This window comes from Takifugu rubripes, chromosome 8 (assembly GCF_901000725.2).
Source record: "Takifugu rubripes chromosome 8, fTakRub1.2, whole genome shotgun sequence".
In the NCBI taxonomy this organism is placed as follows: Eukaryota; Metazoa; Chordata; class Actinopteri; order Tetraodontiformes; family Tetraodontidae; genus Takifugu; species Takifugu rubripes.
In genome coordinates this window covers 11,110,516-11,124,745 of record NC_042292.1, presented here as the reverse complement: position 1 = coordinate 11,124,745, position 14,230 = coordinate 11,110,516, and the positions used below count along the sequence as shown (strand labels likewise).

The following is a 14,230-nucleotide window of genomic DNA, read 5'->3' as shown; positions in this document are numbered from 1 at the left end:
AAGATATGAATATCATCCAGGATACTATTCTGTCACGCTCTAGAGCAACTCTTTTTTTCTTCCATTTTCTTTGCAGCTGAAGTCAGGCTGCCATTGAGGAAAATCACTGAGCCTCACCCTGATCTGGTAGTGCAAGGTGTTCTTATAACCTGCTGCACATACTGCGTCTTAATGGTTTACATCTTTATAAACTCCGGTTTCACTTTCAGTCTGGCTTTTATGATGATACCTGGAGTCTGTCTGAAGATGAAGACAACTCTTCGTAAGTATCTATCTATCTATCTATCTATCTATCTATCTATCTATCTATCTATCTATCTATCTATCTATCTATCTATCTATCTATCTATCTATCTATCTATCTATCTATCTATCTATCTATCTGTCTATCTATCTGTCTATCTATCTGTCTATCTATCTGTCTATCTATCTATCTATCTATCTATCTATCTATCCATCTGCTTTGTTGACTGTATTACTTGGCTGAGATGCGGAGGGTTGTCGGTTCAAGCCCCAGTGTTGACAGAACTTTGGAAGTGTTCTGGTAACAGGGGGAGATGCCAGGACACCTTCAGAGCACCACCAATGTACCCTTGAGTAAGTTACTGAACCCCCACATAGGGCCCTGGATGATCTGGAGACCCATTTGGTGGATACTAGTGGTGTAACCTGACTGGTGTTGCTACTGTAGGACCAGACTGTGAGTCCGTGCAGCTCTCTATATGGGCCTTAGCAATAATAGCGGCCATAGCTATAGAAATGCTGACTAAACACTTTATCATACAGGAACATTTCGAGTCTAAAGTTAAAAGTCGCGAGGCTGACAAGCCCCTTTACCTGCACTACGGGTTTGTTCTAAAGCAGCGTTTTTGAGTCTGTTCTGCTTTTAATGATTCTCTGAGCTCTGGCAGCAGAGGCCTGTGAGGATAATATTGTAGCCTATGTATTTAATGTTACACTGGACAGTCATTTTAACTACTGAAAAAGAAATAAAATAGACAAGAGGTCTGCAAATAGAGGGTGCCCAGGCCCAAGAGCAGAAGCCAAATTCATCCTAAAAGTAACACAACTGAGTTAAAAACAAACAGCATATTTTACAGATTATTGTGAATAAATAGGATTTGAGTTGTTGCAAGGGATCATTTCATTTGGCAGTTTAAAGTCATATTTGGAGGTGAACCATATTCACCACATTCTGACTCTTTAAAACTGACTTTTTTGTCCTTTTCTTTTAGGAGGTTAACAATTAGGAGGATGCCTTCTGTGAACGTGAGTCTCACCCCTAAAGCCAGAACTGTATCTAAAATGATTATGACATTATGACCCCTGTGGTTGTGCTGTGGTATCCGACAGCAACTTGAGAGCAGCAGGGCCTTGAAGTCCTGTAAGTTCTAAGGTTTTGATTGGACTTGCTTATCCAGGACCCTCCGGAAACAGACAAAGATTAAAATTGACCAGGTCGCCTTCCTTCATTGCGCTGTGGTTCAGTGCTGATGCTAATGTGCCCATTATTGATGCTTTTGATGGAGGAAAGAGGTTCGCATGCACTGTTTATTGGGACACTTCTCCTAAGTTTTAACTTCCTTTATTTAAGCTTGTCTGATGCCACCTGGACCCGCCTCTCGCCTTGCTAATTTCTTGCTGCTTTGCACCGTACACTGACCAAATCCTGAATCTTTCATCACAACAGTGATCTTTCTTTTGTAAAGATTAATATCTGTGCGGTTTGTCCTGGGTTTCTCTTTAAGGAGGGAAGGAAGAGTGCTTTGTTCAGCCCATCTTCAGCATCTTTGCCAGCCTTCACCTCTTTGGCCTCCAGCAGCGAGGACAGTGGTCTGTTGCTTCGATCCAGCTGCACGCTAAAGCCTGACGGCGCCGTCGCTGCCGACTCCCCTTGTCCTTCAGGTGAAACACTTCATCTTTGGCAGGAATAGAATGAAACTCAGATCTGGGAAGACTTTCATGCGGTCTTGGATTTGGCTCCTGAAATTACTACTGAACTGAGCTGTTGCAGGAGCTGGAATCTGATCTGTTGTCCGAATGGTGCTTTTTTTAAGGTGTAGTTTTTGTCTCCAGGTGTCTGAAATGAGTAGTTTATTAGGGGTTTCACATGGAATATGCATGGATTTAGGATAGGGGTTGGAGAGACCCAGGCCTCCAGGGCTGCACTCCAACTGGGTTTTCTGATCTATCAACTCTTATTAAATTTACTGGTCACTGAACAATATCTGAAGTGGACTTTGTGTTGTAGACAATTCTGTGGTGATAATGGATAATTTCCTTAATATAAATTAGATGATACAGGTGAACAAATGAATTTTGATGAAAATGAGCGTTGGTGAAAGAGGAAAGGGAGCTTACAAATTGGAGATGGAGCATCACTGAAGCGGAAGGAGCAAAAGGAACTGTCACAACCGACTGAGCATGCTGGCAAAATTCACTTCCTCTGGCTGTTGCGTGTAGTGTTGTCCAGGTGCTGTGCCACACAAGACATCAGCCAGTGCTCCAGCGATCCAAACCCGCCCCTACAGCACGCTGCAACGCAGAGCGCAACAGCTGCCACTGTTTTAGTTCCCAAAAGCAAGGCCCCGATATCACCCGAGTGGAGCAGCATGAGGAGGAAAACTGCTGATTCTGTGAGTATCAAGGTGCAAAATCTGCTAACTTACCATTATTCAAAATGGTGGTGGTGGGGGGGCACCTTCTCTATGATGGCAAGTCATTTCCATCTCATGTCATGTTTATCTTGGGTTGTGATATATGTCACATTTGACATTTGTAGAAAGCCAATTGTCATGGTCTTCCTCCAACTCCACATGTCCATGTAAGTCTGATCGTTATTAGCTGCTTGCTAACCGCAGGGCTGTCTAAAGGGATTTATTAATAATGTATCCATTAGTATGTTTTTTGCTATTAACACATATGCTAAAGTGATATGAAAGGGGGGGCAAAAAGTGTCTGTCTACACTTTATTCATCTAGGGTCCTTACACCTTCGTCATGTGACCACTGTCCTGATTTTATAGATGGGTGCCTGCTTCTCCAAGGTCTTTAATGGTTGTCCTCTGAAAATTCACTGTGCTGTCACATGGATTTTGCCAAAGACGAGAGGTAAGACGGCAGTAGGTTTTACTGCCCCTACCTAGACAATAAAGTTTTGTTTCAGCAATAAAACTGCTTTACAACCTGTAACAATCATTTTCTATGCAGGAAAGGAAACTTCTTCCACTTTTAACAAACATTTATCCTTTTAGATCAGTATCTCATACTTGGGGCAGAGGAGGGCATCTACAGGCTCAATCTAAATGAACTCCACGAAGATGTTTTAGAGAAGGTAAGGAAATTCTGAAAGATAATCAGTGTACGGAGGTCATATTGTTACATGATGTTTGTTGAAACGTGTGTTAAGCTATATATGCAACAACATGAGGCAGGGGAGGGGGGGGGGGTGAGGAGAGGAGAGGAGAGGAGAGGAGAGGAGAGGAGAGGAGAGGAGAGGAGAGGAGAGGAGAGGAGAGGAGAGGAGGGGAGAGGAGAGGAGGAGAGAGAGGAGAGAGAGGAGGAGGAGAGGAGAGGAGAGGAGAGGAGAGGAGATGAGGAGAGGAGGGAGGAGAGGCAGGAGGGAGGGGAGAGGAGAGGACAGAAGGAGGGGAGGGCGAGGGGAGGGGAGGGGAGGGAGGAGAGGGACGAGGAGAGGAGAGGAGAGGAGAGGAGGACGAGGAGAGGAGAGGAGAGGAGAGGAGAGGAGGAGAGAGAGGAGAGGAGAGGAGAGAAGGAGAGGAGGGAGGGGAGGGGAGAGGAGAGGAGAGGAGAGGAGAGGAGAGGAGAGGAGAGGAGAGGAGAGGAGAAGAGAGAAGAGGAGGGGAGGTGAGGGGAGAGGAGAGGAGAGGAGAGGAGAGGAGAGGAGAGAGAGGAGAGGAGAGGAGAGGAGAGGAGGGGAGGGGAGGGGAGGGGAGAGGACAGGGAGGGGAGGGCAGGGGAGGAGAGGAGAGGAGAGGAGAGGAGGGGAGGGGAGAGGAGAGGAGAGGAGAGGAGAGGAGAGGAGAGGAGAGGAGAGGAGAGGAGAGGAGGAGAGGAGGAGAGGAGAGGAGAGGAGAGGAGAGGAGAGAATCAAAATGGGTGTTGATTTATTTTCTGCATTGATGTATACAGTATATTCTTAATGTTAATTTTAAAATTGACTATCACTAGTCTCAAGGTTTAAAGATCTAGAGCAGGGGTCGGCAACCCGCGGCTCTGGAGCCGCACGCGGCTCTTTGGCGCCGCCCCTAGTGGCTCCCTGGAGCTTTTTCAAAAATATGAAAATGGAAATTGTTTTAATATAATTTCTGTAGGAAGAAAAACGTGACAAACATTCTTAAAGTTTTCCAATGCTGTATAAATGTGTATAATAAATATTTAATTTCAACATCTCATTATAATGGAAGTTAAACTTAAAGCTCCATCTACAGCAGAGCGGCCACGTGGTGCCTCATTCTCTCCAGGATGCTGCAGGGAAAATAAACATTTCATCATGAATGCTCATTATGTATTTGTAGCCTACTTATCATTTGGAAATTAGGCTAATATAGCTAATATAGACACTTACGGCATGTGTTGCCTTTATTATAAGCCCTATATAAGGCTTTAATTTTTTGCGGCTCCAGACAGATTTGTTTCTTGTTTTTTTGGTCCAATATGGCTCTTCCAACATTTTGGGTTGCCCACCCCTGATCTAGAGGGTATTCCAGGTTCTGAGCAGAGTGCACCTATTGAATGGAACTGAGTGGTGATCTTAATCCTAAACTAAAATTGAAATATAATATAGTTATTATTATAACCCAAATGTATATAAATTTTTTTAATAATTCCTGTATATACTGTACAATGTATATAGCAATGTACATAACATAAGATTCTTTTATTTTTATTTTTTCTTTTAGTACTTTTCTGTATTGTACACCACGGGCTACCGCTGTAACGTGCAATTTCCCCGATGTGGGATCAATAAAGTCTTTTATCCTTATTCTAAATGGGAGATTTGAATCAATCACTTGGGCAGATATTTACAGAGTTGTAGACTTGTCATAGGTTCCATATTATCAGGTCTTATTTGTTTATTTACTTTTATTACCCAGCTTCTCCCTCATCGATGCACATGGTTGTACGTTATGAATAATGTACTGATGTCTGTATCAGGTAGGAACCTCTATTCCTTGTTTTCTGTCTTTTTTCCATATTAGTGGTGGCATTTCTTCTAACCGCAGGTGTTCTTTGTGCAGGGAAGTCCTCCCAGCTCTTTTCCCACAGTCTCCTGGTGCTGTTTGACCAAAGACATCTGCAGAGGAGAAACGACAGCCTGTCTTTCAGCAGCCACTGCAGCGACAGGATCAAACCCAGGTCGGAAAAGGGACGCCGAGCGTCCTCTGAGCACGACACATGTACTCCGTAAGTGGTTGACGTTGTAATCTGGGTTTCAATCTGGGTTTCATTGTGCAGGAAGTTCGCTGTGTCGGTGAAGATTCCACATACCAAAGGCTGCCGAAGGTGTAGTGTGGGTGAGTGCTGAAGAGTTTAGCAGACTTGCTTTCCTATGAGTTTTAGTAACAATGACGTGGCCTAACTGTCCTGTCCTCCAGCGAGGAACCCTTACACGGACAGTACTTTTCTCTGTGCCGCTGTCCCGTCTGGCTTGGTTCTACTGCTTTGGTATGAGCCTCTGCAGAAATTCATGCACCTAAAGGTTTGTACGAGCGTGAAACACAGATAAAGGACAAATATAGCAGTTTGAGATTTTAAATCTGGGTATAACAACCAATATTTCACCAATAACTGGCACTTTTGGTTACCTTCAAAACCTAATATTTCTTTCTTCTTTTATGGGCCACATTTACCGAAATGATAAGAATACCTAAACATCCATTTTTAATGTAAAATGAATGGATAAACATACTGGAATCATATAATAGTATAATTAGATTGTATTTTAACCTGATTTCTGAACATTTGCATCTTAATTCAATTGGGGATGAAATCCTTGCATCATATACAAATTTCCTCACAAACAGCATGTTTGTGCAAGAGAAAGGGCCCCAAGGAACAAACTGGAGCTAAATACATCAACCGTTTAAATGAGAAAGATGTGTACGATTACTGCTGTCATGGTTCTTCACCAGTCGAGGCTTTAACTTGCCTCATTAAACAAATTAATTTGGTATTTTTACAATGAACCCTGGCGCCTAACGTTGAATCCCCAAATCCCCTTTGATTTGCAGTTCATACCGATCAGCCTTCCAGATTCTCTGCCAATATTCGAGCTACTGGTGTCGACAACAGATGAAGTGCCCCAGTTGTGTGTCGGTGTAAGAGAGTCCATAAAAGGGAATCCGGAAAACAGCCGACAGTTTGATATCGTCGAACTGAACAACGTGCTGTGGTCGCCGACGGGTATGCCATCTGGTTCCTGTTTCACGCTGGCCGGACTGGATCGTTCTGCTCGAACCTCCAACCAAAGTTCTTTTGTCTGTGCATCTGTAGGAGGTGGAGCACTGAAGGCAGTGAAAGTAACTCAAATTGACAGGGACACTGTTCTGATTGCACTGGAAAGTAGGTATCATCATCTCATCAAATAGGCCAGGCATGTCAAACGGCAGAGTCGTATTACCCTCTTACTCGCTGGGGTTGCGTACTATTAAACATAGGTTTACGACAACAAATAACAAAACTTGGGGGTTTTTTTCCCCTAGGAGCTGAGAATCTAATTACAAATAATCTAATTAGTGACTGTTAATTAAGTTACTCATCTAAAGAGTAGGGTCCTGGAGGGAGTATGGGAGCTCAAATACATTGTTGATGCGTACCGTCAGGGACTCCTTTGGGGGGTACTTTAGGGGGTACCGGACTCCCTCATTCAGGCTGTTTGGTTCTTGTAAAAACCAGGGTCAGAGCTCGGTCCCCATTGCCAACAGTAAGTCGGATTCTTTTTCAGTGAGGGTTCAATGATGCCCTTTGTCACTGCAGCCTGGGTGTTGAGAGAGGATCCAATTTGGTGGCCTCGGGGAGGGGCCTCTGCTTTTGGACAGGGCCTCTGCCAAAGGACAGGGTCCTGCTGGCCTTATCAGGCATGAACCCATGAAGGTCCCCCTGCGGGCTGCATGTTTGACATGCCTGTCCGGACCTAAATCAACTTTTAAAATCTTCTTAAGCATAAAGTCTTGAAATTTGTTGGACAGAAACTGTTGAGATTGTGAGTCTCCAAGGAGTTCCATCCACAGAGCTGGTCTTTGGTTTCCCCATTGAGACAATAGGTAAAACATTAGATAAAGAGTAATAGCTGAGTAATAGCTGTTGCTGTTGACAGTTAAGTAACATGTGAAATCTTCTAACAGTCTGCTTGCAGGATAGCGTTTTGGCTTTCTGGAAGCATGGACTTAAAGGGAAAAGTTTTAATTCAGATGAGGTGTGTAACATAACCGGAGTTGAGGTGGGGTTTTTTTTAAATACGTTTTTGTGAATTTGTACATTTATAACTTGGAGAATTCTTTCTTCACCTGCAGGTAACACAGGAAATTACAGATGAGAGTAGAGTATTTAAAGTTTTGGGGACAAACAGGTTTGTTACACTTACTGTCACTTATAGTCAAAACAGAAATTTCTTTCTAGTTTCTAGTCTTCATATAAATATACAAATTTGTTATGCCCTTAGTGCCGGTTGTCTGTCTCAACACCCGAAATGCACGCTGACTTGTGTTTGACTGTTTCGACAGTGACATTATCCTTCAGAGCACGCCAACGGATGACCCTTCGGCTCAAAGCAATCTGTACATTCTGACAGGACATGAAAGCAGCTACTAAAGACAAGAACTGGAACTGAGGACATTTTGCCCCTTTGGGAGTCTTTGAAACCAAAAACTTAGCTCCCACCTGCTTCCATGACTATCAACGGAAAAGGGCAATATTTAAGAAAGTTGCCTAATTCAAAAGATAAAGATGAAATGGAGAAATATCCATTATTTCTTTGGGAAGTCCTTGAGATTTTTTTTTTCCTTCAAGTGAGACCCAGACAAGATGGCAAACCAAATTAAAGAATTAGAGTAAAACATAAAATAACACATTAAGAGTGATCTTAAAAAAGGGAAGCGAAATGACTGCAAAAGAAAATATAAAAATGTATTTACCATTGTTGGTTTTGATATAATATGTGTCTATTAAGATTCTGTAAGTTATTTGCTATGAATATTTGTATCTATTCGTTGATAGCATATGAGATGAGAGTTTTTCCCCCAGGCGTATGTTTTTATTAATAAGCCTTTTATTATTTCTTCACCTAAATACATGTCACCCAATGAGGTGAAGGAAGATGGGGAGATACTCGATTTACTAAAATGTAAATGTTATTACATAATTTTCTCTGTAATTACAGAACATTATAAAGTGCTTAAGAAATACAAATTTATATTAATGTCAATGAGTTGTGTGTGTATTTTTTGTACATAATTATACAGTCTACTGGTATGCCAGTGATTGCAATATGTGAAAAGTAAATCGAAATTTCTGTGCAAAGAATAATAGTTGAATGCAATGCTTTCCTTGTATCTGCTAAAAGTGCAAGTACTTTTGTTTAAAGATTGACCAGCGATACTGATTAATGCATTCTCCCATGCACACATGCATATACAAAAAATATGGTAGAAAAATACAATTTTTTTTGTTCCAAATTTTGCAAACAAACTACAGCAACCTATGCTAAAGTAAAGTACATATATACTGCATTCAGTTGAACAGAAAATTATCTTTTCATACAAAAATATAATGATGACTTAAAATAATCTGAAATAAAGAAAAGACCAACGAGATGGAAGCCTGAACTGGACTTTAAAAATAATTAAATGAATTAAAATATAATTAACGAATGATCAACAGAAAACCTCCAATGTGGTTGGTGGCGCTATTGTAACTTAACGCCTTTGGACTAGCTGCAGTACTGGTGCTGCGACGGTAGGGGGCGGTAATCACGCGTGTGAGCGGCGATAAAGCCAAACGAAGAAGAAGCAGCAGCAGCATCCCGAGTGCAGCAGCGCCATTTCGCTTTCATTCAGTGATATCGAGGCCTTAATATTGTGGCACAGGTTGGTTTAAGCTTTTCTCTTTACGATAGTATGAAATTCGATTTCACGAGTTGATAATTTAGTCCCCCCGACATAATAAAGATTGAAAGTGGTGGGCAATCGTATGTAAGTAATGTGTACCCAACGGAGGTGCGAGTTTCGATCTTCTGTATTTACCCCAGACAACAGACAAACATGGAGGCATTGCGCACTATAAACTATTGATGTTACTGCCATTGTTTTGATCTTTGGTAGCTGAATTCGGCTCTAACATGTTACCTTAACCTTACAAAGCACGTGAACACGTGGTTAATGGTGGAGAGCTTTTTAGGTATTAAGATAGCACAATTTGTTACCTGGTGTTGGGCTCACCAGGTAAGTTTACAAATACAGCTGAGTGCTTTTGCAAAAATAATGTGTATATGCGTCGACTAATGTGTAAAGAGGATTGTGCTGATTGAATGAAATGTGAAGTTTGACATGCATCGCCCGGATCCCTCCGTTACGGTATTAACCGGTGGACGCCAGATCGACTCGCTCTGCCAGATCGGGTCGGGGGTCCTGCGCTTGCCGATGACGTCACGTTTGTTTCCTTTACTTAAAAAAAACCAACATATTTAAGCTTCCTTAGTATTAAAAATGCTTCGACGCCTTGGAATGTGCATGATGGCGGCTGTTTACGATGCAAAGTGTGACACAAGGAAAAGTGCAGTTTTTTATAACAAGACCTCAACAGTTCAACCCGGTTCAATTGTAATCGTGTGCCATCGTAAAACTATCTGCCAGTAAAGAATTCCAATTTTGTCACCAGAGTGGGGGGAAAGGGCCATCTAAAATTACAAATTGTATAATCAAATTACAATATCATTCAAAGTTTTGCTTTGATCAAGGGAATGAAAGGGAAAACGACTTGTCTTGTGCCTACGAAACTATATATACAGTATATATATACTTTGGCAGCAGAATTGTATTTTCTTTCTAATGATCCTCCTTTGCTTCTTTGCGTTGCCTGTTTCCGAGGTTAAAGGGTCACTTCCAGTCATCCCTGCTGTCATCTGGAAGCACAGGACACTGGGCCGATCTGGTTCCAACATCCCCCGGTGGGGTTGTTTCTCATTTCTAAATGAGAATGGCTTTTCAAGAGACATCACCATGACATTTCACTGTATTGATTAGTACTTCAACATATTTAATACAGTATAATTGCACGACTTTCAAATTTCCATCCCATCTCCATCAATTATGAGTGGACCAGTCTGTCTAAGAGCAGACTGTGATGACAGGCTTTTGTATCCGAGCTTTGTATTTTTTGTTTCTCTGATGTGCCACGCACACATGCCTCTTGTTACCGAGCAGATTGCATTGCTCTTTTCAAAAGTGGACAACTGGGTCTGCTCCTACTGGTTAGAAATCTTTAACTCTGTGGTTTTAGGTTTTTGTTTCAAGGGAAACACCGCAATGGCTCTAGTCCATTCACTAAGCAGTTTTAAACTAGGACCTTTTGGAGTGGGTGTGGGTCCTCACATATAAAGCCTTTTTTCCCCCCTTTGTCCGCACTTTGAATTTGCAGACAAAGGAGTAGCTTGACAGCAGATGTTTGGCATCCACAGATATGGTTTTAGAACAAAGCCGTCTGTTGTCAGCTCAAAATGTTTACATTTGTAATATTCTAATCAATATTGACAACGTGACTTTCCAGTTTACTGAATGGGCTAAAACCAGTGACTGGTGAAATTGGCAGAGTTTACCATGGTTTAGCATGTGATGGTTGGTACTTATCATCTCAGGTATTGTGCTCTTTAATACAATTTGTACTTGAGGCATGACAATGTAGCATGAATTTTAGCTTTTTTGTTAGGTTTCAAATGTGTTCATTCATTCCATTGTAAGGCTGCAATACAACAAATCAAAAAAATCAGATTTGTGTATCTTTACTTTTCAAAAAAATATATTTTCAAGTACAGTTTGTCTTATACATTAAAAATACACAATGTACAGGTTATGTGTTAATCACTTAGATGTTGATCATTTGTCTCATGTCTCTTTAATAGAAAAACTGAATATCTGCTAGGATCAGTTTATTATAAATAGATGGTCGTTTTTAATCCTTTTAACCCTCAATATTTCTGTTGATCATTTTTTCCCCTGTCTTTTAGGATACACAGACCATCACCATGGTGAAAATTTTTATCGGCAACCTCACCTGCACCGCGACGCCTCAGGAGCTGCGGGAGTTGTTTGAGAAGTATGGAAAAGTCACAGAATGCGACATTGTGAAAAACTATGGCTTCGTCCACATGAGCAACGTGTCTGAAGCGGAGGAGGCCATTAAGAACCTTAACCAGCACCAGCTCCACGGCTGGCGCATGAACGTAGAGCTCAGCAAAGGGAGGCCCAAATCCACCACCAAGCTGCACGTCAGCAATCTCGGGGAAGGCGTCACCAGCGACGTCCTGCGGGCCAGGTTCCAAGAGTTCGGCCCGGTAGTGGAGTGCGACATTGTGAAGGACTACGCCTTTGTTCACATGGAGCGGATGGAGGACGCCATGGAGGCTATTGAAAAGATGGACAACACCGCCTTTAAAGGTGAACCCTTGGGGTGGTTTGAGCCAGTTGTGTTTGTCTTTGGATACACATTTGGATTATTTCATTGTAATGCTCTGTTGACCTGATCTTCTTGCTGGTGTCTCTTTCCCACTTTAAATGGAGAGGACGCAATGTCTTGTAAAGTCAGGGACAGTCCAACTCCAGTCCAACTGGACTTAACTCACCTGCACCTGGCATAGTGGGTCATTTTGCTTAGTTCAGTTATTGTCAGTTGCATTAAATGCGCTCAATATTTCTGAGGGCAGGTGGAGGCTTATCGCGTAAAGGGGAAAAACACAACGGGGCGTGGTCTTTATGCGTGTCCTCTTTCTCTTTAAAAGGCAAGCTGATGAGCGTACAGCTGTCCACCAGTCGGCTCCGCACCGCTCCGGGAATGGGAAGTCACACTGGCTGCTATGTCTGCGGAAAGCACGGCCACTGGTCGAAAGACTGTCCGGTCGGTCGGAACAGTGGCGACGGCGCGAGAAGCCGCAGCGGTCGGGTCCCGTCGCGCGGCCCCCCGGCGTACGACAGGGGAAACTATGGGATGGCCCCGCCTATGGGAGCTGAATATATGGGCTCCGAGTACAATCGCCTTGGTTACGTCGGTGGGTTTCCGCCTCCCCCTCACAGGTCCGGCGTCTACACCTCGGAGCTTGGGGGAAGGTACCCCAGAGCAGCGCCGTGCCCTCCTCAGAGATCGGCGGTTTATGACCGGGATCAGCTCTACGGCGGCGTTGACTGTTATGAGAAATACAGGGCCGGCCCTTACGGCTCCAGCTACTTCGAAGAGCGTCACATGTCCTACGTGCCGCCTCCGCCGCCCCCTCCCCCGACCCTGTCAAAGATCCCCACCATCATAAACCCTTTCAAACGTCAGCATCTACCTCCAACGTCATCCGCCGGCGCGTATTTCGCCCGAGACCGCAGCCCCGTCCGAGCGGCGCCGGTTTCCACGGCGGATTACACCTGCGAGCGAACGCGCCTGTCGCCCGTGACGGCCTCCAGCAGCTCCTACGTTGCCCCTCAGCCCAAAGATCATTACGCGTCACGCTATTCAACCTATTAAAAGCCGTGGTGCCAAGGTGAGAAAGAAAGAATGAGTTTACTTTAATCTCTGAAGGGACATTTAAAATAACTTCATATACAATAACTGCAATAACTTCACCGGTGTGCGGGGCACGACACGACGATCTCCAAATTCATTGTAATTATTTTCTATTCTCTTCAAGCTGTGGTTGGGGGCAAAGGGCGGGGGGCCTGATTCTAAAAAGGAAATAATCTTCTCTTTTTTAGGTAACTGCAGGACCTCTGCTGTCCTTTCTTCAAGCTCCATAATTCCTCGATGCCTCCATCTTGTGCTGCAAAGAATACGATATGTCAAAATATAAAGACTCTTGGCATTTTTGAGGCACCAGACATCTTAATTGCTTGCAAATGGGTGGTTTTTTTTGCATACATATAACCTCTTTGAATGGCTGATTGGCAAACTGTTGTTATATATTTTGAAACCAGTTATGTTTTGTCTCTTCAGTATTTTCTAGTTCATTTTCCCCCCATTTCTTTTTTTTTTTTAAGACCTGTGTATCACTCTGATGTTAAATACAGCAAAGATGACTTGTTTCTGTGTGTTATTTGTAGAGTTAGCATCTTGTTTTAATCAAATCATTTGTATTACCTGAGCTGTGTTTGTGTATTAATACACAGTTTAGCTTCAGGACACGTCTGCTGTGATCTGTAAATTTCGATCAATTACATGTGCACCTCTGACTTTAGGTGTTTATTACAACGGATAAACGGTCGTTTTGTCCAAACCGGTCTTTGACGACAGCACACTGTTGCACCAAATCGGCGTATCCACTCAAACCAATACATCATTCCAAATCCGAACAGTGCCATCTATCTATGGATTTGGACATTCCGGAGTATTATATTATATATTATATTTACGCAGTCCTTATTCATTTGGTAGTTTTAAAGGATTTTTCCACAGCAAGCAGCAGGTTTGTCCAAATGGATGTCCAGCGTCTTGGAGCAAAAGTGCAAGGATGTCTTTAAATCTTGAGCTGCTGCTCTTCGTTTCACGAGGCAGTTGTTCCTCTGGAATCGACCCCCCCCCCCCCCCCCCCCCCCCCCCTCATACACACACACACACACACACATGGGTGGGTTTATATTACTCAGACTGCCTACACAAGAAAAAGCATACTTTTGTTTTTCAAGAAACCCACATAAACTCATTTTTAATAAACCCAAAATAACCTCACGTTGCTTGACATTTTTTATGCAGTGGACAGGGTGCAAAGAAACAGGACTTCTGTGTATAATAGTCAATCTACACAGTTTCAACTCAAACCTATAGTTTTGCATAATTTGAGAAGACCTTTGCAAAAATGCTGAGGTACAGCTACAATGAGATGGGAGACACCGCAGCACAATGCAACACTTTGTTGTGTGTACACCATCCTGTATAAATAAAAAAAAACAACTAACAATATAATTCTGTGGTTAAGTCATTCAACGATAAGCAGTGCAAAATGCTGAAGACATGCCGATATT

General features: G+C 42.9%; 2 protein-coding genes across 4 annotated transcripts in view; both read left to right on the top strand.

Moving 5' to 3' along the window:
• The window catches only part of map4k2 (mitogen-activated protein kinase kinase kinase kinase 2), a 14,503-nt gene extending 6,058 nt beyond the window's left edge, over positions 1-8,445 (top strand). The window contains exons 14-31 of the mRNA XM_011606574.2: positions 77-126; positions 210-262; positions 1,236-1,269; positions 1,749-1,905; positions 2,464-2,636; positions 2,783-2,824; positions 3,026-3,110; positions 3,254-3,333; positions 5,117-5,177; positions 5,261-5,378; positions 5,478-5,536; positions 5,618-5,721; positions 6,254-6,425; positions 6,516-6,584; positions 7,211-7,285; positions 7,367-7,437; positions 7,535-7,590; positions 7,745-8,445. Of these exons, the coding sequence (XP_011604876.1) occupies positions 77-126; positions 210-262; positions 1,236-1,269; positions 1,749-1,905; positions 2,464-2,636; positions 2,783-2,824; positions 3,026-3,110; positions 3,254-3,333; positions 5,117-5,177; positions 5,261-5,378; positions 5,478-5,536; positions 5,618-5,721; positions 6,254-6,425; positions 6,516-6,584; positions 7,211-7,285; positions 7,367-7,437; positions 7,535-7,590; positions 7,745-7,832 (1,547 nt within the window). The 3' untranslated portion in view covers positions 7,833-8,445. The remainder of the gene's footprint in view (positions 1-76; positions 127-209; positions 263-1,235; positions 1,270-1,748; positions 1,906-2,463; positions 2,637-2,782; positions 2,825-3,025; positions 3,111-3,253; positions 3,334-5,116; positions 5,178-5,260; positions 5,379-5,477; positions 5,537-5,617; positions 5,722-6,253; positions 6,426-6,515; positions 6,585-7,210; positions 7,286-7,366; positions 7,438-7,534; positions 7,591-7,744) is intronic.
• Positions 8,446-8,970: 525 nt separating this feature from the next.
• On the top strand, positions 8,971-13,393 carry LOC101061042 (RNA-binding protein 4.1-like). 3 transcript variants are annotated; one of them, XM_011606575.2, is made up of 4 exons: positions 8,971-9,106; positions 11,242-11,671; positions 12,013-12,756; positions 12,968-13,393. In XM_011606575.2, the coding sequence occupies exons 2-3, from the start codon at positions 11,260-11,262 to the stop codon at positions 12,738-12,740; spliced, it is 1,140 nt and encodes a 379-aa protein (XP_011604877.1). In that variant the 5' UTR covers positions 8,971-9,106; positions 11,242-11,259; the 3' UTR covers positions 12,741-12,756; positions 12,968-13,393. The 3 variants fall into 3 exon arrangements, with proteins under 3 accessions (XP_011604877.1, XP_003966864.1, XP_029696431.1); XM_003966815.3 differs by having other exon boundaries at positions 12,013-13,393; XM_029840571.1 differs by lacking the exon at positions 8,971-9,106 and adding an exon at positions 9,131-10,185 and having other exon boundaries at positions 12,013-13,393.
• Positions 13,394-14,230: the final 837 nt, after the last annotated feature.

What these genes read in the sequence shown, in the direction of transcription:
- LOC101061042 (XM_011606575.2), top strand. Translation starts at nt 11,260, where the DNA reads ATGGTGAAAATTTTTATCGGCAACCTCACCTGCACCGCGACGCCTCAG. An exon ending in GGACAACACCGCCTTTAAAG is followed by an intron (nt 11,672 to 12,012) that starts GTGAACCCTTGG and finishes TCTCTTTAAAAG; the next exon opens with GCAAGCTGATGAGCGTACAG.